This window comes from Hemibagrus wyckioides, linkage group LG07 (assembly GCF_019097595.1).
Source record: "Hemibagrus wyckioides isolate EC202008001 linkage group LG07, SWU_Hwy_1.0, whole genome shotgun sequence".
In the NCBI taxonomy this organism is placed as follows: domain Eukaryota; kingdom Metazoa; phylum Chordata; class Actinopteri; order Siluriformes; family Bagridae; genus Hemibagrus; species Hemibagrus wyckioides.
In genome coordinates this window covers 20,868,558-20,895,022 of record NC_080716.1, presented here as the reverse complement: position 1 = coordinate 20,895,022, position 26,465 = coordinate 20,868,558, and the positions used below count along the sequence as shown (strand labels likewise).

General features: G+C 37.8%; 1 protein-coding gene across 1 annotated transcript; it reads right to left on the bottom strand.

Annotated features, from left to right (window-relative positions):
- Positions 1-265: 265 nt before the first annotated feature.
- chrnb1 (cholinergic receptor, nicotinic, beta 1 (muscle)) lies at positions 266-25,966 on the bottom strand. The gene is made up of 11 exons (XM_058396036.1): positions 25,900-25,966; positions 23,846-23,979; positions 19,311-19,355; positions 18,647-18,756; positions 14,530-14,638; positions 11,524-11,668; positions 11,170-11,358; positions 9,295-9,518; positions 6,723-6,895; positions 1,765-1,912; positions 266-784 (listed from the first exon to the last, which is right to left on the bottom strand). The coding sequence occupies exons 1-11, from the start codon at positions 25,964-25,966 to the stop codon at positions 638-640; spliced, it is 1,491 nt and encodes a 496-aa protein (XP_058252019.1). The 3' UTR covers positions 266-637.
- Between the last annotated feature and the right edge of the window lie 499 nt (positions 25,967-26,465).

Genomic DNA, 26,465 nt, shown 5'->3' with positions numbered 1-26,465 from the left:
GCAGAAGATCACATCGCTCATGCTGCCACAGAGATCACGTTCGAACAACAGATGGAAAATCCTACCACTTTTTATTCTCCTGTTCTCCCTGACCCCCACTTTGAAGTTAAACAGCAAAACAACTTCTTCCTGTCGCACTACATCGCTTCGTGTATGTGATGGTGTTTGATGGGTTCAAGTTAAGAATGAATATATTAGAATAACCTGTAAACAGACATGCATGAGAATAAGGTACAGATTCGGACTAAATATTGATAGATGGTGCTTTGTTGATTTACAAAGTATCTTTATTAAACACTTCAAGCTCAAACATTTATCAAAAAATATACATTTCTACAGAAAGGCTGAACTCATGGCTGAAACAATAATCCAGTTCTCATTATCACTAAACAACGCAAAAGCACTGAAGTGAGTCTATAACCTGTGCTGTTTACAGTTATTTACACTGCTCTATTATTGTTCTTGGAGCTTATTGATGGTATTATGTGTCAGCGTATTCCTGGTCTGGAGACTGGAGACTTTGCATACAAATATAACAGCATCTGCCAAGTGAATAAATGTCAGTAGCAAGCAGTATGTAAGCAACACACTGCCTAGTGCTGTGGAGTTCAAAAGGTCAGAGTGATGACCGCTAGGATCAAGGACTCATGAAGGGGTCAGTGGGAGTAGCATTGAAACTAGCATCAGCAAAAATGGCCAACGTTCCAACGGTGGTGAAGATCACAAAGATCCAGAGGAAGAGTCGATCAACCACCATGGCTACATACTGCCAGTCTTCCTTTAACTGAGAATCAAAGGGGAGATTAAAAAAAAGAAAACAAAATCGATAAATGATAAGGGCATGGGAAGAGGAAGGGGTAGAATACATAAAAGAAGAGTATATACACACAGCAGTATGGTCAATGAAATGGTCTTCAAAAAAAATCAAAGATGGGAAAAGACTTTGCTCAACTTTAGACACTTTTAACATTTACACTGGTTTTCTGTGCTGGAATTTTTCCCCCCTGAGCCACACAGAAAATGTATACAGTAGCTGCACATATCAATCACTTTATATCTTGTTTTCCACCTTTAGCAGATGGATATATAAATGAAATATATTTCTTCGAAAATAGCATCATTTTAAAGCTATTTTCATACTTCTAACAGCTCACCTCAGGTGTGTAAACAGATTGCTTCGGCTCATTGATGCTAATCTTAGAATCTGTGCCAAATTCATGATGTCCAAACTCACTGATGAGCCACAAGTCTGGAGGCTAGATTTTCTGTTGTTTTTGTAATATTATATACATCCTTATACCTTGTGCTTTTTCAGTTCGTGCAAAACGAACCTTCAAACGATTTACATAAAGTACTCAGAATTCCTATAAAACTACAGTATATATAGTACTAAATAAAATGCTTAAAAATGATTAACTTAGTAAGAAATGTTTGAACTTTTATTATTATTATTAATGAGAGTGATGCCTGTGTATTTCAGAGGTGGTACTCTCAAGGGTACCCTTATTTAGTAGAACATAACCTAAAAGGAGCAGCACAAGACCTTAAATAAACAGATAGGTTCAAAGGTCAGCACCAGGAACGTAAAAATATATGAACATCAGGTTGATGGAATTACGATGCAAATGTCCTCATCTACTTATCTTTGAATTTAAAACCCATTCTGGATTACGTTAGATGATGGAGTAAGATTACTAACTAACAGACAGATACAGTAAATATAGATATGAAATAAATGGCTAACATTAAAAAGAAGTCTCTTACAGCTTCATAGTCTTTCTCAGCTTGTAGTTGCTCAGCGATTTCGCAGATAGCATCCACGGCTGATTTCAGCTCAGGAGGCAGAGTCTGGTAGTGACTGGGACCATCGATGAACTTCCGCAGGTCAGTGCACAGGCCATCTGGCTGGTACCTGCAATACAGTTTCATTACTGAGTGTGTGTTATTTCAGCATGTTTCATTATCACAAGGCCACACAACTGCTGTAAGGTACAGTAGTACCAAAGCTTTTGTCATCAGGTTTAATAATACTCACAATAGGGGGGAAAAAAAACATTTTGAATTGCAGTTATGCAATGCAGAGTTTATTCATTTTGGGCTCCTGAGGAAATTACTTCAGTTCCAGATAAAACAAATGGAGTTACTTGTGTTGTTCCTCCCTGGAAAGCTTTAGGATTGCAATTGCATTGTACAGTTTATAACTACAACAAAATAGGCTTCAATTTCAAACTAGAATGAACTCAGAATTCAGAAATGACTCTGTTGCTCATATTCATAAGTTTCTTATAAGATCATAAGTTCCTAGCTACACAACTGCACTTTCTGACTATGTAGTGTACAGTAGCAGAAGGGTTGTTCTTCTTTTGGCTGCTCTTTGGCCCTCATGTTTTGATTTGGCACAGGTTTTTACGCCGGATGCCCTTCCTGACGCAACCCTCCCATTTTATCCGGGCTTGGGGCCGGCGAAGAGTTAACTCTTCAGTGGCTGGGTTTGCTCCTTGCCCAGGAATCAATCCCATGTCACAGCAATGAAAGGATGGACCACCAGGAGGACCACCAGGAGGCTATACACTATACAGGTATCACCCAGATCTCAATGTTTCTTCTTTGTGTCATCTCATGGAGTTTAGATCTGGAATTTATAGGTTCCTGTAAAGCTGCTTTGTGACAATGTACATTGTTAAAAGTTATAATCAAATAAATTGGAATTGAACTGAATTTAACTTGGAGTCTCCCCTTTTTCTTAAAAGCTACATTATAAGACATAAACACACTACACTGTACAGTTTAAAACAGCACTCTTGACACACTTATCCAGCCTGAAACACACTGTGTGATGTCTCCACAATCTGGACTTTTGGTTTGACTCAACCCCGGTAGGATGTATTGCAGGGCTCTAAACAACTACAGACTACTCCTTTAAAGAGTCAAGAGAGTAATTGTCCACATCATCTAAAATGAACAGGATTATTTTAATTAAGTTGACAGGGATATAGAAAAACAATGCAGATCCTATGCATACCCTATGTAGACCCAGACCCTATGCAGACCCTATGCATATATGCGTTTGTATATAATCTGATTACAGATATAATCCCAAATTATAGAATATCAGCTTCCTAGGTGCCACTTCCAAGGTGACTTCTACAAGTGAGGACAGAAAATCTCTTTATCCTTTCAAATCTCTCACTCTTTCTCATCTTTGTTCTTCAGTGTCCGGGGGCTGCTTGACCACCTGCTAAATTCCCTATATGCTTATGATCTGGCTCTCACAACAGCTGTGCTGTCTCCGTTCCACTAGAATGTCCTTTAACATCTGTTTCATTATGAAACCCTCTCACTTTCTCAGTCTCTCTCCATCTATCCCACTTCTGACCTTTTATAGCATCACCTTATCAACTTTATCTGTTGGCCCTCACAGTGCAGTAATTGCACCATCCTGCCACTGGGAGGTAGAATAGCGCTTCATTTCCTCCTGTACATGTCTCTCCATCCCATCCTGTGGACTGGTTGAGTATTTTGGGCATGCTGCAGTTGCTCTAGACTCCCAGCATGCACCAGAGACTTAAGCAGTACTCTTATTACAGAGGGAAGCCCATTTCATTTGATTAAGTGCCTTATTTTGTCCAGAGAGTATCAGTTTTCTATATTTACCTACACAATGTCATGCATACTGTACACACACACAGCATCCTGAGAACAAACATCTCATTCAAACCACAAATCATCTCAAAACATGGATATTGATTTGAAAAAGAGCTTAGCAGGCATTTTTGTTCTGATTCACCTACTGGATCGATAATGTATAGGTAAGTAGAAGGTTTTGAATGTAATGACAGGAAGAAAAAAATATCAATGCAGACATGTTTGACATAATGAATAAAACTCAACAGGGTATGCTGTCATATGAAACTTAATTATTTTCTTATAACAGCACGTCGCAAAATATTTCTTCCTCTAATACCACGGCAAATGACCCACAATTCCATTTGTAATTAGTGAAGGAATGACACCTCATACTTTTTTATTAGTTTATAATTACATTTGAAGTAGTTCCTGTTATCGGTTAATGTAGTTGTGTTATAAAAGCAAGAAAAAGTTGTTGTTCCCTCATCTGCCTCTCTTTTTTTCTCTCTCGAAGTTCAACAATAGAAGAATAGAGCTTGTCGTATTACAGAGAACGCTGCAAACTTTCCAGAACACTTTAAGTGGGGGAGAAGTTACAAAGCCCTGATAATGGAGACTCCATCCATGAAATAAATGAAGTTCATATTCCAAAAAAGCTAAAGAAGAAAGAACTAACTGTACCGCACTGAACTATAGAAAACAGCCAGTCTTACTGACAGCTAATAAAGGACGTCGCAAAATGTTGCAAAGTGTGCATTTCTGCTCTCTTAGATACATATACAGAAACATTAAATTGAATTCAACTCTATTTAAATCTAACCCTAACCCTAACCATAGACATAATGTATACTACTGTATTTATGTATTAAAATGTCTTGAGTGGAAAGAACATTCATCAATTTACACACTTAGTTGAGTGTTGGTCTTACAAAGTGTAAACCTTTCTATAAATCAGCAGAAGAACGTTCTCTGAATGTGAGGGTGATGGTGGAAAAGGTCAACATTTTACTTGCTTTCGTTTTTAACATTTACTGGACTTAAAAAGCTGGAAATAAAAGCTGTACAACTCTAACCTGATAAACTTTTAAAGGAATTGTATTCTAATGTATTCTATAATAACCTATAAGAGAGGTAGTGAGAGATAGGAACACGTCTATGCATAATTATGTGATTACGTAATCAGTCATCGAAAAGTAATCTCACTGATTTTGACTGTGACATGGTTGTTGGTGACAGGTCACTTCTTTTTCTGCCCATTTTTTCAGCCAACTCCTACTTACCAGCTAGTAACCCCCATTATACGATAGGTACCTACCAGAGAGGGTGAATTGAGGTACTTCCTCCCTGATATGTAAAGCCAGCCAACTGAAAGAGAGTAAACACTGCCTCCCTGCCAGAGAGCACAGCCAATTTTGCTCCCTTGGCTCCTGGCCTGAGTGAATGTAGCATCATCGGGATTGAAAATTGTGATCTCCAGATACTACAGGTCCTGAAAACTTTCAAGAATGATCAGGAATGTCATTCTGTCATCTGCTTCACAGCTCTTAAAAATAGTACACTGAGTTCACTCAGCGGGAGAGAAACCACACTACTTCTTTAGTGCTGCACAGATTTAAGACAAACAGGCAGCCAGGGCAATAATTCATAATTCTCATGCCTTAACCCTGATGTGTTTAAGCTGATAGGTTCACTGCATATGCCTTATATCTTCTTGTCGTCTGTCTCACTGTAGATGCTGAGCTGTGGGTCAGCAGGCAAACGACTAATCAAATACAATTTGAGTACGACATGCTGCTTGAGATGCCAAGACACGTCTTAAAAGCAATTAAAAGGTGCAAAGTATTGCCGCTTTATCACTTCTCTTAGATATTCTGTCACCTCTTTTCCCCTCTCATTTTTCTCCCTCTACTCTTTTCCTTCCGGTTTCCTTCACTCTCCAACTCTTACATGCCCTGAGCTAATGTGTATCAACCTGCAATGATTGCTATTGGTTTTTTTTTTTCACATTTCAGTGTGATTGCCTGGATATAGATACAGTCTCTTTTTCTCTTTCTGGCAACGAGCATTCTGCATCAGAGCAGGCCTGGGGCAGACATGATTATGATTTATCACTCAGGTTGACATATTCATAATAAAAAAGTATAGATTGTAGTATAAAAATATAGATATAAAAAAGCAGAGATATAAATTATTTCATATTTGAACTTATTATCCTCTCAGAAGCACAAAATTCCTTGTGGCTTATGTGAAACCAGCTTAGATTATAAAGTGAATTTGTAAAACGAATAACATGACTTATGGTAACTGTATAACGTAATGAACATTAAATCAATAAGGGTATTATTCTAAAAAACCTCTAGTATTTTATATGGCTCAGCTCTACTGCATGATAATGTGAGGGTGTCTATATGTTTAGGATCGGCGAAATATATAATCTGTTAGGCTTTTTCACATTTTGTACATTAATTTAGCAGACTTCTTTGATGCTTTGATCATATACTTTCTATTATTTATACAACATAATAGCTAAATCCCATTTGAGACCGCAGTGTCATTTTGCGTTATGAGGATTGCTATGCATTTTCATCTCTCATTACATAGCAGGGGTACGAAAATAAAAACTGTAAATGATTTGCTACATTAAAATCCCTTGCTTACATGTGCAGATAAGCAACAGTTCATGTCTGCAAGTAAAACACACAGTCTGAAGTGGTCATGTTTTTGCTTATTACTTTTTAATGAGCGCCACAGACTCTGAACTGTTTCAAAGAATAAACACTTATGTCTTTGCGTCCTTTAACCATTCTGGTTTCATTAAACAAAAGCCAAAATGGTTCAAGTTTAAAAAATGAGGCTTGCTGAACTATCCCTTTTGTGTTTTTTTTTTACAAACATTGATCTGCCCTACTTCAGTATACTGCAGTCCACAATATATACTTAGTCCACAACCATACCCACCCTGCCATTGTTGACCCCACTATACAGAAACGTCCTCGACTGAAATATCTGCTTGTTTGACTGTTGCATTTTTTCGAATATCAGCCATCACTTCACACCTTCACTACCTCCCCCTTGTAATGTTAATAGTGTGTTACCTGTTGGGTTTGGGAAAGAGCACACAGGTGTTGGGCTTGCGGATGAAGTATTCGTCTGCTGCCCGGCTGATGCACGTGTGGTATTCCTTCTTGCGTGGGCGCTCCAGAGAGAGCGGTGTCTCCACTTTAGGCCTCAGGAGTCCCAGATATGTGGGCAGTATGTGGATGAAAATCTGCAGGAAATAGACCACAATGGAAGTAGTTATGATATGAAAGTTCTGTCTGTTACGGTATTTCATTTTGCAGCTGAAATTTGAAACCATTTAATAGACCACTTTTAATAGTGTTCATAAACTTTCCCATAATTACTAAATGTTTAATGAGAGCAGTAAGCTGAAGTGACTGAAATTCTTAGCAATAAACAGCGTATGTGAGGTGCTTGCTTGCAATCAAGCAACATCTGGTTTGAACTTTCCGAGTTTACTCGAGTGTATAATTGTACTCTAAAAGTGTTGACAAGAAACGAGGGGTCAGTGTGTAAAAAAAAAAAAAAAAAAAAAAAAGGTTTAGTACGTGCTGAAATATAACAACAAACCTTGCAAGTGAAAGACAAATGAAATACTGGTGAGCTCTGGAAGGTTTTTGTCCGGTTCAGCTTTTTGAATGCCCCATGTTTCACGCATGAGGTGAGTTTTATTTTAATTACTGCTAATGCTGAAGGTTGTCATGCATTGTTCAGAGGTAAGTTTAATGAGCACACTCGGTATGTTTGTTACAGAGTCAGTGCTATAAATATAGCCGGGGTGAAGCGACTTAAGACTGTAGTGCAAGACCCTGTGTTTGGACTTTTTCCTTGGATAACCTTGAAAGATAATTAAAAAAGTTGTTGGGTGGTGTATAGCTGCCAACTATTTAAAGCTACAGACAGTGGGAGCTGCCAGGCACGACTACATGAAGTGTGCAAGAGACAGAACATGATGTTATAAGGACTCACCTAGTGGACACACACACAAACTAAAAATGTACTGTTAATATTGATCACTGTGTGCTTTTTAAAAATAATGGTTACAGTTTTGCAGATGCAGCACATGTAAGCGTATTATAACATTAATCATATTATTAAGCATAAAAACATTTCGTTCTTCCTATGTGCTGATCGCATTTTAATAATATACTTTATAAAAAAAAAACAATATTTATAAATAAATAAATACCTATTTATTCTGCCAGGTTGATTCTGTTCACACAGAAATGTGCAGCCATAGACATTTTTTAATTTTTATTTTTTTTTATTCATGAATATATGAATTCTAGTTTTGAGGAAACAAAACAACAAACAATTAAAAACAATTCAATTATTTATTTTTGAAACAAATATTCTGAGAAAAAAATATAAATTTCCTATTTTAGTTTATTAGAAGAAAAAAATAATTTGAATGAAAAATGAATGAACACGATTGACACAGACCCTGCTTTTTGGTCCAGCACTTCTATTATAAGATGTGTTTATGTATTCAAGTCACACAGACAAACACTGAATAGCTAAAGTCATCTAATTCTGAATTTAAAAAAACAAAAACAAAACTTATTTCAAACTTTTTTAATTTTATTATTGTAAACCCCCCACTAATCTCGGCTTGATGTACTACTTTGGAAGGTCTATTTACTTTTACATCTGTCTTCTGTGAACCACAGCAAAAGCTTTCCAGACAATGAGTCTGATTCAGGCTGAACTGATCACTGTAACGTTTCTGAGAGAATCAACTTTAAGCACCGTACACCAGTGACCATTTATGTAGAACATATTGTTCATTTTTTTCATTATTCCTCCATTAAACCACTACTGAATTATAGTGAAAGAGTCAGTTTTAAGTTTGTAAGTCAATGAGGAACCATGAAGGCCTAGTGGTGTGTCTCACATTTTCTCTCATGGACTTTCAACAATGCTGAAGGTGTAAAGCCGTGAGCTGTTCTAAACTAGTCTTTTTGTTCCCAGTTTCTATAGTGTGTTGTTTTAATGTCCCTTTTTCCTTGCGGTTCATTTGTAAACATGTCATTTAATGTGTTATGCTGTAATAGTGTATGTGTGTGTGTGTTCAAGCCAGAGTTAAAAAAAAAGTGCTGAATGGTGTATTTTTCCAAATCTGCAGTTTTACAGGAAAGTCATGAACCCAGCAAATGTGGCCAAAGCTTGCTGCAAGGACAGAATCACCTCTACTCATATTCACACTTAAATCAGGTTTCCTTACCTCTTTGCAATAGACTTTTATGTCAATATGGCAAATATACAGCTGGATCAGCTTTGAACCAAATAAGTCTATGAACTCACTAATCAGATCAGGAGTTTTAAATCTATGACTTTAGCTCCAAATCCAAATGACTTTATATAAACCAGCTTTCCAAAGAGAAGAAGCATCAAAATTAGAGCCAGATGTTTTTAAGCTTCAGAGATTGAACAGCTGGTATTCAGTAGAAATTTCAAATTACATGTCAGATTTTCACTTATTAAGGACTGTTTGTTAAAGACATCTGGTGAAGAAAAGTTGCATATCGACATATCGGATTCAGTAGAATAAGTCAGGAGAATAGTGTAGTAAGGTGAATGGTGAAGAGTACTGCACTGTTTGCTAACCTTGCGCACCAGCATGGGCATTTGGTGAGTGCTTGGTGAGCGGTGGTGCAGATTCAACACCACCACACTGAGAATAACCGAACACGTCACCAGGACCATGGTGAACATCAGGTAGTTGACGATCATGGGGACACCAAGCGATGTCTCTGGGATTTTATCAGCCAGCAGGAGCAGAAAGACAGTAAGGGTCAGCAGTACGTTGATGGACAAACCCATCTTCTCTCCTGAATAGAGACAATGGAAGGAGGATAAGAGGAGGAAGACAGTAATGCTCAAGCGGTAATCAGTTCTTAGGCATTGCCATGAATAATAATAAGTATACTGCCTAGAATATCTTTACCTAATCCCATATCCACCCATCCCAATCCAATAGCCATTTCATTTATAGAGCTCTTTCTCTACATACATGACCCACATAATAATAAGGAAAAACACACTCTCTAATGTAAAGCTTCTTCCCTGAGGCTTTCTTGCAGAGAACACTAAGGTCAGGTTTCTCAATCTGAGCAACAACATGTACTGGATTTTACCCAGGTAATAAATGAACGTAGTGCTCATGTAATGAGCTGTAACATTGCTCTTAGAGGCCTCTGGTAAACCGCCACTGGCTGGGTCAGAGTGTAAAACCAGTTAATGTAATGGAACATATCACACAGGAGAGTCTACATACCAAATATCAGAAAGTAGGGTTAGGAGTATAGTGTTAACTATATACTGCATCCAATATACAGCTTTGTATTAAATTCCTCCTCACACAGTGCCTGTGTCTCCATCTGCACTGGGAGTTGAGTGAACAACGATGAACCTGTTCATTGATTTCCAGCTACACTTTACACTATGATTCATGGTTTTTCCGTTATAGGATCAACTTCTAAGTGTTCAGACTGTATTTTAGACTCCTGAATAACTGCACATGTGATTATTTTGGGTCATTGACGGAATGAAAATTGACGGCTTAACTAAAATTCCTAGTTAATCTGATGTCTTTATGTTTGGCTAATGGGTTGCCACAGGCTCCATGTGACCCTGTGTAGGATAAGCAGTACATAAAAAGGATGGATGGATGGATGAATGGGTGAATAATTGAATGTACCTGAGTGTTATTTGCTACAATGACACTACTGGCCACACTGTTTTGATAAAATAGTAATGAAGTATTTAGTTTTTATGTTAAAAATCACCATGATGGTTTAATTAATTAAAGGAATTCATTAAGATCAGTGTCTAGGCAGTTCATCCAAGCTCCACTACAATAGATCTGTCAATGTGAGAACATCTGTCCAACCCAAGGCTAAGGATGTCACTTCTGTTGTCAGAGAGTTTATATACTAATTCTGATCAGGTCAAGTTCGTGTTTAAAATGAGTAGACATGAGCGAGTAAAAATGTGATCATGTATGTGAGAGGGCCTGGGAAACACCATTAGATGAAATGGTCAAACTAAAAGATCTACAAATGAAGAATGGTAACATTGACCTACATTAAGAATTTTCACCAGTATACTGGCATTCCATTTTGCCAGTGGAATAAAAATCAACTTGTCAATCAGTATAAATAAATTAATTATGCTTTTACTGTTATGTTTTAGCTGCTTATGAACAAGCATCTGAGTGACTAGAAATGGGTTTGATATCGCCATATTCATTTACTTTAAGATTTGTGAAACATTTGTGGTTAAAAAAGTAATTATTTTTTCATCTTTTCTATGGAAATACTTTTCAGTGTGGAGTGTGACATGACAAAGAAATTCAATGTTGAACACAGCCACCCCAAAACATGACCAAAATCCATTTTTGGCCTCTGGTAAAAAAAGAGTTCAATGACTTTTCCAATATATAGTTCCAAATAAATATTAAGCCATTATGGTAAGCCTCACCAGCATCAGGCGGCAGATAGAAGTTGAAGATGGCGATGATTGTGATGAGGATGCAGGGCAGAATGATGTTGAATACATAGTACATGGGTTTGCGCTCAATGATCAGGTAGAAGGTGACGTCTTCATATAGATCCTCTTTCTTTACATTCTTCCTGGATGGCTTGTGACGTATATGCCATTCACCGCTCTCTGTGGAAAAGGGTGCAGATGTGTGTTCATGTGTGCATTTTGTTTATTCATCCAATGTACCTGCATCCTATGTTTATTCAAGAACAAGAATACAAAGTGCAGATGTGTTTTTTCAGTTTTTCTTCTCTGCCAAGGCTTGTCTGAGCTGCTTGTGTTTATTCATACCACTGAAACTGGTGTCAATGATGATTTCTTTTATCTCTTTGCCTTTCTCATCAAGGGCATGCTGAAGATCCACTTCAGAGGAGTCGTAAGTGAATGACTTAAACACCATGGTGCAGTTCTGCCAGTCAAACGGAAAGTATGTCACCTGCAAAGTGCAATGAAGAATTTATGAGGAAACATAAAAAAAAAAAGAGAGTATGAGACCGGAATAAAGTGGGTCAGTGTGCCAGTATTATGTGTGTATGTATATTATTTATGTATTTTTGTGTTTGTCATCTTATGAGATACATCACATCACTTTTAAGACTATCTTATACACGTCACACACATATAGAGAATGACACATACAGGAAGAAGCACTTAAACTAGCTCTTATTTTTCCCCTGTTTTTTATGTATTGTTATGTTGTATGTACACACTTATAAAAACAAACAAAAAAAACAAACAACTAATGCTATCCCAAGTCTGTGACTTATTGAACCGGTGTTAAGGTATTCATTGATAGAGACTTTAAAGCATTTCTGTACATCGCTCTGGATAAGAGAGTCTGCCGAATGCCAGAAATGTAAATGTAAAGCGACCAGAGATCATTCAATTTCAATAAGAACTGGTGACTTCCAGTAACAAGAGCAACAGCAAGCTTTGGTGACTAGATGTGGGTGTGTCCAGCGATGTGACTACAGTTAAATGTTAACTATAAGTGTCACGTAATGATGGCAATGTCAGACCCAAAGTGCAGGGATAGCAGCCAGTCGGGATAATTTACTTTATTTATAAACAGACACATACATGGGAAACACTGGGGAAGAAATCTCAACACAAAACAAAAACCCAAGAACAGAAGAGGCACACAATAACGGCAAGGACTCGGCGAAAAAAACAAACACAACAGAACCCATATAAATAGGGAAGGTAATCATAGAAACATAAGAAACAGGTGTGTGAACAGGAGGAAGGATCGGGTGGGGCAAGCACATGTGCAAACACAACCTAAACAAAAGCACATGGAACATAAAGAAACCCTGTTAGACCGCCCTCTGGTGTTCAGGCAGGGAACTGTCCGGCAGTCCATTACATTATGAAAATATGCAGCGACGGTGCAGTGACTAGCAATGGAGTGAAAACAGTAAAGCTAACGTTATCCATTTACATTCTCTCTGATCTCGGAGATGAGGATGTGTGACACTGGAGACTCCTTCCATAAATGTTAAGAGCACATACTGCTTCTCCTTCATCCCATATAATATGATGCTGATATACACTGCTGAATTTGATACACAAACAACAAATCTCTCTCCAGAATGTTTCATTTTAGCCACAAGAAATCTGATTGGAAAGCTAGCTGCGCCACACACCAATAAACATTATTGCTATGGCAACCAATAGTAGGAACGCCTACTAGCGAATTCATAACAGAGCAAATGCCGACTTGCAGATGTGGAAAATCACTGCATGTGTGAAAGTAGCTTAATACCTACATACACATCCAAAAGCAACCCCAAAACAAATATATAAATAAAAGAAATGTGAGTTTTCAGAAATAATATGAGTGTGTTAGAGGGAGAAAGAAAGAAAGAAAGATAAAAGGAGAGAAAATAGAGAGAGAGAATAAGTAGTAATGAGTATCTGAGAGAGAACAAAGGAAGCAGCGAGTAATTTAGGAGAAACAGCTCAGATTAATGTGATGAAAATGGAAGAGACAAAATATACAAGTGTGGAACACTTAAAGTTATGGTGAAGTTGATTATTTTCCAATAAAAGCACATGCTGAAATGTTTTGATTTCACAGCAGCACTTTTGTTATTCACTACTGTCTTTGTCCACAATGTGCAATGTTGTCCCCCCAATGCCTCTTTTTCTTAATAACATACCTATGAAATTATTCAAACTAATTTGTAATATCTGATCGATTTGCTAGCTGTTTATAATCATTTGTAAACTTGACCTTTTGTCTCATATAATGAGAGGTCTATGGATAAAAGGTGCTTCAGGTCATACACGGTATAGCTGATACTGAGATGTATATACTGTAGCTGTATCAGGGGTCAGGACATTTTCACTGTGTGCTCCAGCAGAGGTCATGTTCACAACAAGCACACTGTTTTACTGAAGCATGACATGGGCCTATGTTCATTACAAATCTTGCCGTTACTTCTGGTGGTTTTCTTTATTGCACCCTTTCCATCCTTCTTTCTTTCTTTCTTTCTTTCTTTCTTTCTTTCTTTCTTTCTTTCTTTCTTTCTTTCTTGTGTTTCCTTTTTTCTTTCTTTCTTTCCTTCCTTCTTTCTTTCTTTCCTTCCTTCCTTCCTTCCTTCCTTCCTTCCTTCTTTGTTTCCTTCTATCCTCCCTTCTTTCTTTCCTTCCTTCCTTCCTTCCTTCCTTCCTTTTATTGACCGATTCTCTCATTAAAACTTTTCACATTTCCATAATTTAGGTGCAAAAACAACTTTTGATTTTGTTTAGACCAAAGTGTAGGCAACAACATTTGATTTTCAGAGGCTTACACAAAGTATAAAGGCTTTGTAGATCTGAAATATGACCTGGTGGGTGGTTGTGTAGCTGTGTAATGCTTTCAAAACAAATAATAAGATCCTTATTACAGGCAATCCTAAACTGAACCAGTAGCCAGTGAAGAGATGACAGCACAGGAGTAATATGCTCTATGTTTTTGACAGTCATTAGCCTAGCTGCAGCATTCTGTCCCACATACAGAAAATTGCAGCAGTCTAGTCTAGATGTAGTAAAAGCATGAATAATTATCTCTACTAATCTAATCATGAATAATCTATCTCTATTTTTTAAACATGGAAAATGTCCTAAATAGTTTTTTAAATCATCCTAAGCCGATAAAAACTGCCTTTATCAAAGTTAAAGGCTAAGATTCTGCTGTTTATTGTAATAATCATGATTCCAGTGATTGCAAATCCAGTACGCTGGTGTTCAAAAACCTTCTGTCACTATTGAAATGCTTTGTATATTTCATAAGCTGTAACATTTTTGTCTTACCTTTACACCACATGAGCTGCGGAAAAGGGCAGGAGGGGTCCATGTCACCCTGCCATTACTGTATACCTGAACATGAACACGTAGACCCACCTCAAACACACCGTCATTACTGCACACACACACACACACACACAGATAAACATTTGCATGTTCTTTAACAATTCATCATCTTTACAATAACAATTCTCTTGATTTGCATTCACTATCGATATTATGGATCATTTCTCTACAGGAACATCAGTTAAAAAAGTTACTACATGATTTAGCTGAGTCGTCTTTATAGAACATGCTCAGAGACACATATTGGATATTGAACCTGAGCTAATGTAGTGGACCACTGACCATCAGCCTGCAGGCTCACAGGGTCAGTAATGAAGCAGCCCACTCTTTCTGCATGAAGGACTTAACCAGATACGGTCACCTTCTTTTCTTGAAGAGTTGACACCATGTTAACTGTAAATAACCTTGTCTTATCAACAGACCTGCTGGTGTAGTTTGTAGGATTGTGAAAAACAGTGCAGTTGCTGGTGTCTTTCATGCAAGCTGTGATATAATATAGTGTTCATGTAATGACAAATTCACTGTGTCCACTGTTTTCTGGACATGGATATGACAAGAAACACTGTTCATCAGCCTGCTTTCATCTGAATGTTGTATTTTGTCCCAAAGCTACTCCGATATATACGTCAGATATGGACACAAAGCTCTTATTCTGGGTTTAATATGAATATTTATTTAATTAAAAAATGCAAAAGACTGAAGTCTCTGAAGGTGGATAGAACATGACCACGGCATCCACAGCATCCCTGGATTGAGCTATATATATATATATATACTGTGATTTTCATTGGCCAGCTCATTCCTATAGCCTTTTCACCAAAAAATGGAACATGGGCCTGTTTTTGGCATGTTCATGTTCAGCATTGAATTTCTTTGCCATGACATGGTTAATGGCTCCTGATGGTTAAAGAGCTTGAAGAATTTGTAGTTTTTAATAAGTATTTCTGTTTTTACCTAGCCTACTAGGGGCAATATAGTCATAGAAATTTTCCAGAAACAAAAAACGTTTGTCTTTTTCCCACACAAATGTTTATATCTTCCAAGTAAATTGTGATATCAAAGCTATAGCAAAACATGACACACTGACACACTACTATGTCACTAAGCTGGGGAAGGACACTGGAGTACCTGGAGGAAACCCCCAAAGCAAAGTGTTCGTATCCAAAAATGTCTGTAAAATGTCTGTATCTTAAGTTTCAAAGGCAGTGTTTCAACTAGAATGTCCTGGAGTACAAAATCAAAATGACAACAAATTACAGGCAGAATGTCTAATAACCTATGTGCCTGTCATTAATACCTCTTATTTTGTGGACTAACAGCTCTCTAAACTGAAGTGGAGGACAGCACTCTTTGGACTTCACCAACAATTACAGAGTGAAGTACATGTTTCAATAACATTATCCGGACACAGTGTTATTAAATGTATATTTTTTTGCCATTTGAAATAATTTGGACATCATAAATCGTAATATATTGGCCAATAAATACACTATATTGCCAAAAGTATTCGCTCACCTGCCTTGACTCGCATATGAACTTAAGTGACATCCCATTCCTAATCCATAGGGTTCAATATGACGTCGGTCCACCCTTTGCAGCTATAACAGCTTCAACTCTTCTGGGAAGGCTGTCCACAAGGTTTAGGAGTGTGTTTATGGGAATTTTTGACCATTCTTCCAGAAGCGCATTTGTGAGGTCACACACTGATGTTGGACGAGAAGGCCTGGCTCTCAGTCTCCGCTCTAATTCATCCCAAAGGTGTTCTATCGGGTTGAGGTCAGGACTCTGAGCAGGCCAGTCAAGTTCATCCACACCAGACTCTGTCATCCATGTCTTTATGGATCTTGCTTTGTGCACTGGTGCACAGTCATGTTGGAAGAGGAAGGGGCCAGCTCCAAACTGTTCCCACAAAGTTGGGAGCATGGAATTGTCCAAAATGTCTTGGTATGCTGAAGCATTCAGAGTTCCTTTCACTGGAACTAAGGGGCCAAGCCCAGCTCCTGAAAAACAACCCCACACCATAATCCCCCCTCCACCAAACTTTACACTTGGCACAATGCAGTCAGACAAGTACCGTTCTCCTGGCAACCGCCAAACCCAGACTCGTCCATCAGATTGCCAGATGGAGAAGCGCGATTCGTCACTCCAGAGAACGCGTCTCCACTGCTCTAGAGTCCAGTGGTGGCGTGCTTTACACCACTGCATCCGATGCTTTGCATTGCACTTGGTGATGTACGGCTTGGATGCAGCTGCTCGGCCATGGAAACCCATTCCATGAAGCTCTCTGCGCACTGTTCTTGAGCTAATCTGAAGGCCACATGAAGTTTGGAGGTCTGTAGCGATTGACTCTGCAGAAAGTTGACGACCTCTTCACACTATGCGCCTCAGCATCCGCTGACCCCGCTCCGTCAGTTTATGTGGCCTACCACTTCGTGGCTGAGTTGCTGTCATTCCCAAACACTTCCACGTTCTTATAATACAGCTGACAGTTGACTGTGGAATATTTAGGAGCGAGGAAATTTCACGACTGGATTTGTTGCACAGGTGGCATCCTATCACAGTTCCACGCTGGAATTCACTGAGCTCCTGAGAGCGACCCATTCTTTCACAAATGTTTGTAAAAACAGTCTGCATGCCTAGGTGCTTGATTTTATACACCTGTGGTCATGGAAGTGATTGGAACACCTGATTCTGATTATTTGGATGGGTGAGCGAATACTTTTGGCAATATAGTGTATATTTAGCATTTTTCTACACGAGTGTGTTTCGGTTCTGCAGTTTTTTCAGTACAGCAATTTCATCCATCCTATATCATACGTGACTCAACTCATGGGGGGTTTGATATTTAGCTAATCAGACAATTAGTGAGGCATTACCGTGTTGGAAAAATCTTGACATACACATCAATGTGGAGCTTGTATGATATACAGTATTCAATTCAATTCAATTTTATTTGTATAGCGCTTTTAACAAAGAGCATTGTCTCAAAGCAGCTTTACATAAGAAACAACAAACATATAAACAGACAAACAGTCCTAGTTTTCCCAAGTGAGCAAGCCTGAGGTGACTGAGGCGACTGTGGCAAGGAAAAACTCCCTTAGATGGTATGGGGAAGAAACCTTGAGAGGAACCAGACTCAAAAGGGAACCCATCCTCATTTGGGTGACAGCGGAGAATGTGATTATGTTGTGCATTTCTGTGTAGTCAGTTGTGTGATGCCGATACAGCATGTGTAGAATATTATGTAAATTAATAAGGAGGTTGTTGTCATCCACAGCGGTGACAGTATATAAATGCATGGTATATAAATAACCTAGGCCTCATGTACATTATATCTGTTTCAGTATTTAATGAATGTTAGGAGGGGAATGATGCCAAGCAAAACACTGAGCTTAATTTAGAGTTAAAGGAAGACAATTCAAGTTAATAGGGTCATTTTTGAAAATAACAGAAATCACAATCAGTGAATTGATGACAGCTTTACAAGTGGTGTTAGATTTTTTCCCCCTAAATGGGCAATTATCTAGGCAATAAGGTTCGTCTAATTAAATGTGTGTAAATAATACTCGTCTTGATTTGACTGTGGAATTAAAACGTTACTTTCACGGTGAACACGCTTTATACTAAGAGTTTTACAGAACAGTTTGTTGGAATTTTTAGGCCGTTTTCTGCATAGAATCTGTAAAGCCGTTTCAAAATGATCAAAATTTCATGAACGAAATTATACTATTATAGTAAATTTCATCCAGAAACTGGTCATCCGGGTTCTGAAGATGGACAAAAAAAGTGGGTGGGGCTTAAAGTATTCTTCTGTTGCTAAGTTTCAGATCACGAGTTAAAAAAAATCCCATGAAATATTTATAGTAGACATGTTAAAGATATATCTCATCTAAAAATCTTAAAAAATGATGAACTTTACAAAGTATCAGACATGTAAGAAGTACCAGACCACATGTGCAATTAACATTAGTAGACAATGTGAAGGGTGGCAAAAAGACTACAAAGTGTAGGGACTTTGTTGTAATTGCTTGTCCACATCATTGTAACACACACTCACTTGTTAATAAGAACGATGTCCGGGAGCCACACTTTCGCTGCGGGAATTCGCAATACGTCAATCCCTTCGTGATCTTTAGCATTCCAGACCAAATGGTTATCGGTCCACTCCTGTCAAAAATATCAAATCTGAATGTAATCCAGCACTTGTACTCTTTTTTTGGCTTATATTTAAAGTGAACACAGAGTTTGGAGCAGAAAAGGTGAAGGCAGACAAGGATAAAACATGCAGGAAACAAAGCGAGGCGCCTCGGAAATGAGAAATCAAACCAGTTCATCATTTCATCACGTTATTTCAAATTTTTCTCCCTCCACCATTAATTATACTGGGTGCAATTTCTGTGTGCAGTTGTCTGTGAATAATATCGAGGACATTTGAATAATAATGGTTCGTTTTTTTTTTTTTTGCATAATTTGTTCTTTATTGTTTCTAGTGTTCATAGCCTGTGCATAATGGATGCTTGTGTGTTGTGTTGGCATTTGAGCTCAGTAATCTGCTGTGCTCCTGAGGCTGGTATTTCACAAAATGTACAAATAAGTCTTTCCAAAATTGAAATGATGAGCTGGTTAAATATTAGGGTTTTTTTCTGGTCTGCTGCCATTTCTCTCTGTTGTTGTAGCACAAGCTAAGAAGCATATCACGGCTCAGCAGGAACAGCACTCACCAGGTTCAAGATGACGTTAGTGGTCATCTCTTCATTTTTCATGTTCTGTGGTGGATAAATGGAACATGTGAGAAGAAATCTGCTAATTTATGGCAAATTGTATGAATATTGCACACATTTTAAAGATTGTACAGGAGCTAAGATTGCACAATTCATCATTTCAGATTAGGATTTTTATCTTTGTCAATTAAATTATGTTGATAGTGAACTTGGCTAAATATAACAGCATGTCCCACAGTTTTACTACACTTACACTGCAGCAATTAACCAGTTATTTCATTGATCATTGATGAAAGAACTACTCTTTATGCATTTATTGTTAAAGTACATTGTACATTTAATGTTCTGGAGCATCTGTGGAACAACATTAATGACTTATGTTATAGTATATATTCCATCACCAACCCCAAAACACCCAAAAAACCAAAAACACTTGTCATGTTATCAAGAAACTGTAATGTGCAAAGTCCTATGTCACCTTTCTTTATGCTTTTCTTTTTTTTTTTTTTTTTAAAACAGAATGATTAATGATTTTATCTATTTGTCTGTCTTTCTGTCTATCTACCCCTCCCCTCTCACACACACGCACACACACACACACACTCATTGGCCTTTCTTTGTCTATCTCAAACTCTAACCCCCCTCTATCTATCTATCTATCTATCTATCTATCTATCTATCTATCTATCTATCTATCTATCTATCTATCTATCTATCTATCTATCTATCTATCTATCTATCCATCTGTCTACAGCAAATTGTGTTTATCTCACTTATACAACTAAGCAATTAATAGTTAAGGGCCTTTTCTCAAGGCCCCAACAGCAGCAACACACTTCCAAGCAGTAGGTCAATTTCTTAGCCACTGATCTACCACTATGTATGAAGCCCGACCATTCGATATCAAGTATGTAAGTATATGGAAGGTTGGATATTGAGCCTTTGCTCACATAAGGCCAATCATTTCGTACAACAGGTGGGTATGTAGCTGTGATTAACATGAAATGAACTCTGAGGGATGGGAACAGTTCATTCTCCCCCCATGCTCCCGTGTGATCCGGTGGGATTGTTTGAGCAGTGACGGCACGGCGGCACACATGCAGGAGCTGCTATTTAAAACCAGCAGAGGAATGTTTGAGAGACAGCTGGCTCGACCCCTGAAACAGGACACACATGTGGGGGTTGGGGAAACTGAAGAGTAAAGATGTACAACTTATCGACACAAATACACAACCAACCATTTCATACATTTAGTAAGAGTAGGATATAATCAAAGCCAATGGTCATGACAGAAATATGAGTTTACCTGCTCCATACATGCATAAGAGCCAGATTTATAATGCCATTTCTGGTATATGATACCTGATTATATGGATCATTTTACATATAATAACAATTTAGAACACAATAGCAACACGATTTAGTTTATAGATAAACACATGGATGTACCTATTTATATGAACTAGAGGTGTAACAATATACAGTAATCAAGTTTTCATATGGTGTCGCAATACAATACAGTACAGTGTCAATAAAGAACTTAAAAAAACTTAAAGAACTTGCTGAAGGGCCCAGCAGTGGCAGCTCAGCAGTGTTGGGATTTGAATTCAATCGATCTACCTCCTTAGAATGTAACAAAATTAAACATTAGCTCTTGGATGAAGTACTTACTGGTATGCAGGGATGAAGGAAGGAGATATGTTCTGTCTTTGTTCCTAAACGGACTTAATATGTGGTGTAAAAACTGAAAAAAGGCACAACCTGGGTGTGACTGTCAAGGTTGTGTGTCTGAAGCTATGCGGTTTGTTGAATCCTGCATCATATCTGCAGCTATGAACATCCCAATCAGCTGCTGATTTTTTTTTATGCTGTCATGAAGCAGATGGGGAGAGAGAGAGAGAGAGAGAGAGAGAGGATGTGTATTCATGTCTCTGTGTGATGTTGGTGCAGATTCAATAGTAATAGCACTAGCATGATGGTATAGTAGCATGAGAAAAACAACATGCTTAGGAGAAGCTTTTTAAAATCCCTGTAAGATAAATAAAAAGCTAATGTTTCAGAAGAGCTAGTGTGAGCTTCATGCATTATAAGCAGCGTTTTATGGCAATTTGCCTACTGTATTATGCAGGTGATGAATTTTGTCATCGACTGTATTCATATATTATATTTTATTATTATATTTTAAATGTACTTAAATTAATATTATTATATTCTATATTTTCTATATATATATTTCCCCTTTCCTACCTGCGTTGGTAAATTTTACTTTTATTTGTAAATTTTGATATTATTCTATTTTTTATTCTATCACAGACGGTATTTCACAGCCAAATATGTGACCAATAAAACATTAATTTAAATTGTCCAATTTACAAAAATATTATATTAAAAGCCTAAATATTAAAAAAATGATATGCTGCACCTCAGTACACAGAAAATTTTCATATATAGCACGTGTTCAAATGTGTTTTCCAGCTTATTATAAATGCTATTATATTAATTATAATCAACATAAATTCTGTTTGACTATATTTATATTTGATGGATACCTTTTGAAAAGTGATATTTAAGCTGCTTTTAGCTTGCACTGTACAGCACAGGGGCACCAGTCCTAAAAGATGGACTAGGAAATGCTATCTGTTAACTTCCCACAGAAACCATGTGTTCATCTGCGTACTCGTGTATGTGTTTATTACAGAAAGAGGAAGAGGGATAGAAAGAGTGAGACAGACTGAGACCTGGTTGTGTCTCCCACTATGTGTATGCATTTGGGTTTGTGTATATGTGTGCGTTATCTGAGACTGGCTATTAAAATCCACGGATGGGAAGTAGAGGATACTGTGACCTGGTGAAACACATTGGGTGCCAATAGTTTGTGTGACGAATCACACAAAACATCCACACACACGTAGAGAATCACACTGACAACAGCTGGGCCGAACTCAGTTACAGACGCAGCGGCTTAAAAGAAATATCTGAATGGATAAGAATGTTGAGCTTACACGCTTCCTCTCAAACACAGTGTCACAGTGTACATATTTAATTTGAGAAACTAAATTTCAATCCTGTGTATGTCCTGTACATATATCAGACTTGACAATAAAGCTGACTCTGACTCTGACTCTCTCTGATAAGCACTGACAAATCGCTAGCATAAGCACACGGGACAGCTTTTTTTTTTCTCACAGTTGCCTTGCGGATAAGTTGTACAGGTCAAAGTACGGCTACCGTAGTACTAATTCACTTAAATAAAGAATAAATACCTTGTCTGGTAAAACAAAATCCTACAAAAAAGTACTTTTTACAGCTGACATGTCCACAATTGACATAACTGCAAAAACATTCTTTAGCTCTGGAATGCATTTTTTAAAATAATTATGTTTACTTGCTAAGAATACTAAAGTAAACGCCATCTTCATTATTCAATTCAATTTATTTGCATAGCGCCTTTTACAATGAACATTGTCTCAAAGCAGCTTTACAAAAGAAGAAAAACAGAGAAAGGGGAGGGGAAAAATAAAAATAAAAAATAACTAAATAACTAGAAATAAGAATAAATTATTAAATTTAATTATTAAACTATTTTATCCCTATAGTATATATCCCTATATATTATCAATAGTATATACAAGAAAGCTATCATTAACTGGATAGCTAGCTTATCCAAATACTGTTTGGGTTTCTAGGTTCGTTAGCTAACTAGCTCATGTTAATTCTTACATTTCTAGCCGTGTAGTTAGCTGTGGAGCAAAGATGCAGCTTATACATTAGCAAGAGTGTTACTATAAGCTGTAGCAGCAGATACATTTAAAGAAAAAAATTATGTGAATTATTTTTTCACAAAAAGAAATCTTTTTATGGTTGTTTATATGCTACAATAGGTACATACATATCTCTCAGTGCTACAACTCTACTCTTTTCCAAATCTGACCACCTGCTTGACTACGCAGGGGAACTGAAGATGTGCTGTGGCTTTTGGTGAGACTGATTTTTACTGATCATATTAATTAGCTGGAATGGACGCTAGACAATGTGTAAACAGTGACAAAGTGCAATGCAGCATAAAAAAGAGTAATATAACTTTAATGCCTGCCCAACATGCTGTCACATCAGATTTGAAAACTTTATTGAGTGATGATGAAGAAACTTTTGTCAGACTCAAATAACATCTTTACGAGCAACACGAGAATGCTACAGCTCATAGCTGAAATGTTAGACAAATACTTTCCTCATCTTTGTAAAGGATCTGCTTCATCACCAGAGGCATTATCAGGAAATGATTTAGACTAGAGCTACATAAAGTCAGGCCTGCCAGAGAACTTCTTCTGTACCTTTGAAGGATGTTGCGTAGTTTACAAAATGCATTCAAGGCTCACGGCTGAATGTAAAGCAGCAGACTTTTACGGTACACAGTATTGTTAAACTGTTTATTCAGGTACACTGTGAGTGTATTTGGTCACCGAAGCACAATTCTGTTTTATATTCTACAAGTATATACCTTTTTTAGACAGTGTGTGTGAAACATGGGACTGTACCAGACTGACGAAGGATACCAGGGTCATGCCAACCCTCACAACCAGTTTGCTCTCTGGTGTTTTTGAAGGCCGCACTTTCACATTGTAAGAAGAGAAAAGCTTCTTCAATAGCTGATTCTCTGCATCTGAGGTCTCTGTGGGAGAAAGTGCACAAAAATAACAACATTAATGTATTCTTTTTTTTTTCCTCAACATTTTATTCTAAAAAGACACAGTGAGACAAATAGAACCCAAATGTAGAAAGCAATAACCAATAATACACAGATCCATCCGGATGACGCGAGAGCAGGAAAGGCCTGTGGCCTTCATTAAAAACCTACGCCCTCTACGACGCACAATTTTTGATGGAGCCTTGATTTTTGCTCCATAAAGATGATGAGCCTGATGTTTTTATGCATTACTCCTGTTTCCCTGTTTTTGAAGGTTAGGAGCATTTATAAGCGGCAGCTTCACCGCTGCCACATCCATCAAATCTCACAGAGCCGCAGCCCTCCAGGATCCACTCTGACAAGAACAAATGACAACATCACCCCACACCACACTGCCATTAGCAGCCGCCAAGATGGCCTGGCGCTCAATCCTGGCACGTGACGAATACTTTTGATGGCTTCTCTTTTTTTTTTTTTTTTTGTGTGATATACAGGCCAAATGTCCTTCTAACTTGCAGGTAAATGGACTAAACTGGAAACTCACATTAAAATGTTGTTACACCATGTGTATGTATAATGGGAACAATTAGAAGAAGAAGAAGAAGAAGAAGAAGAAGAAGAAGAAGAAGAAGATGATGAAGAAGAACAAGAAGAAGAAAAAAAAAGAAAATTGAGTTTAATATTTTTCTGCTGAACCACAATATTTGAAATCATGCAGCCTCAAACTAATTATGATCATCATCTTCAAGGTACAACAATCTGGAGTACCTATCGAGCGAGTCTATGAAGACAAACACAAAGTGTGAAACATAAAAAATAGACTAAAGGGAACATAAGGAAATGCAGAACTTTAAGTCCATCCGTTCTGTCATCAAGTCAATTTAATGATCTAAATGAGTACATAATTGATCACAGGAGTTAACCCACTGAACCAGTATACACTGTCCTCTCATTAATGTGTAAACAAATCAATGTACACTTAATGCTGCTTTGGCTGGTTACCATCTCTATCCTTTAATGGGGTTCTACCTGGAAAGTTTTCTGAAAGGAAAATGCTTGTTGTAGGGCTCTATGTAGGACCTTTAACAGCTATCGCAGGCAACCTGAAGTCTCTTCCAGGGGAATAGGGGCACAAGGCAGAGGACACCCTGGATGAGATACCAGATGCAGGGTGCAATCACACACATTCACTATGGACAATTTAGACATGTCAATCATGTCAATCATGCATGTCAAACGCCTAATGGTAGAGGTGTGAGGCAAATGCATTAACCTCTAAGCCACCACACCTTTCAAGGGCTGCAATATTTGACATATTCTGTTTAAAAATACCAAATGTCTTTGATTAAATTAGCTCTAAACCAAAAGTAGGATCTTTTAAGCCAGATAGTTATATATGCAGTATGGGTACAAGACTATATCACTGTATAACAGAATAGAAGAATCTTTTTATCTGAAATTTCATTTCTGTACAATAAAATAAGCGAATGAATGTGATTCATTTTAGTGCAGTGTAACTGTCTAGAACAGACTCAGACTCTAGTTAACACTGGCATGCTTGTTCGGAAAGAAAGAAAAAAGATTGCTTGAATCAGCATCAACAGCTTTTGATTAACTTTCAAGTTTTATTTTAACTTTTGTAACTTTTGTCTTTTTTGTGCAAGACCTAACACGAAGGCTGAAACTTTAGCGCGTGGTGGCAGATTTAAATCCATATTTACGCGCAAGACTCTATGAGGTGCTAAACATGATCTCTCTCTCTCTCTCTTTCTCTCTCTCTTTCTCTTTCTCTTTCTCTCTCTCTCTCTCTCTCTCTCTCTCTCTCACACACACACACAAAACTTACGGCGTCTCGCGTCTTAGCCGCAAATTAGTACAGATTTTGAGCTGTTGGTGTCCTCTTACCTCCAATTACGCACAGACTGAACAGGCAGCATGTCAGCAGGAACCATTCCTGGGCCTTCATCATCATTCACACGTCCAAACCTCAGTAATATGTTCATATACACGGTGTCTAGTTTGAGGAATGTCCGTTTCCTTTTCGGGACTGAGCTCGTCTTTATCAGACCGTTGAGCTGGCGCACTGAAGCGCTCGGGTTACAGCTACACAGTTTACACACCCCGCTTACATCCCAGCACACACACACACACACACACACAAATAAACAAACTTTTAGTACATGTACACTTCACTTACGCACACTTTTCCAAATTTTACCATACTATAGGAGGAAAAGATTTAAACTTGAACTTCAGCCCTACAATAAAGATTGTGTTTACATAAGCTTTCCACATGCGAGTATATGACTAATATGTGATCACATGCAAAATATGTACGCTATTTGGCCAAACGTTTGTGGCCACGTGACCATAACACTCATATGTGCTTGCTGAACTTCCCTGTTCAGATTTAGTTCTCTGTGTTGCTATAATAACCTCAACACTCCGAGAAGGCTTCCGCTAGATTTTGA

Coding starts and splice junctions, on each gene's coding strand:
- chrnb1 (XM_058396036.1), bottom strand. CDS start 25,966: ATGATGATGAAGGCCCAGGAATGGTTCCTGCTGACATGCTGCCTGTTC. Junction 11,359..11,523: donor CATTGACACCAGTTTCAGTG/GTATGAATAAAC, acceptor CCTTTTCCACAG/AGAGCGGTGAATGGCATATA. Junction 785..1,764: donor CTGAGAAAGACTATGAAGCT/GTAAGAGACTTC, acceptor TTTGATTCTCAG/TTAAAGGAAGACTGGCAGTA.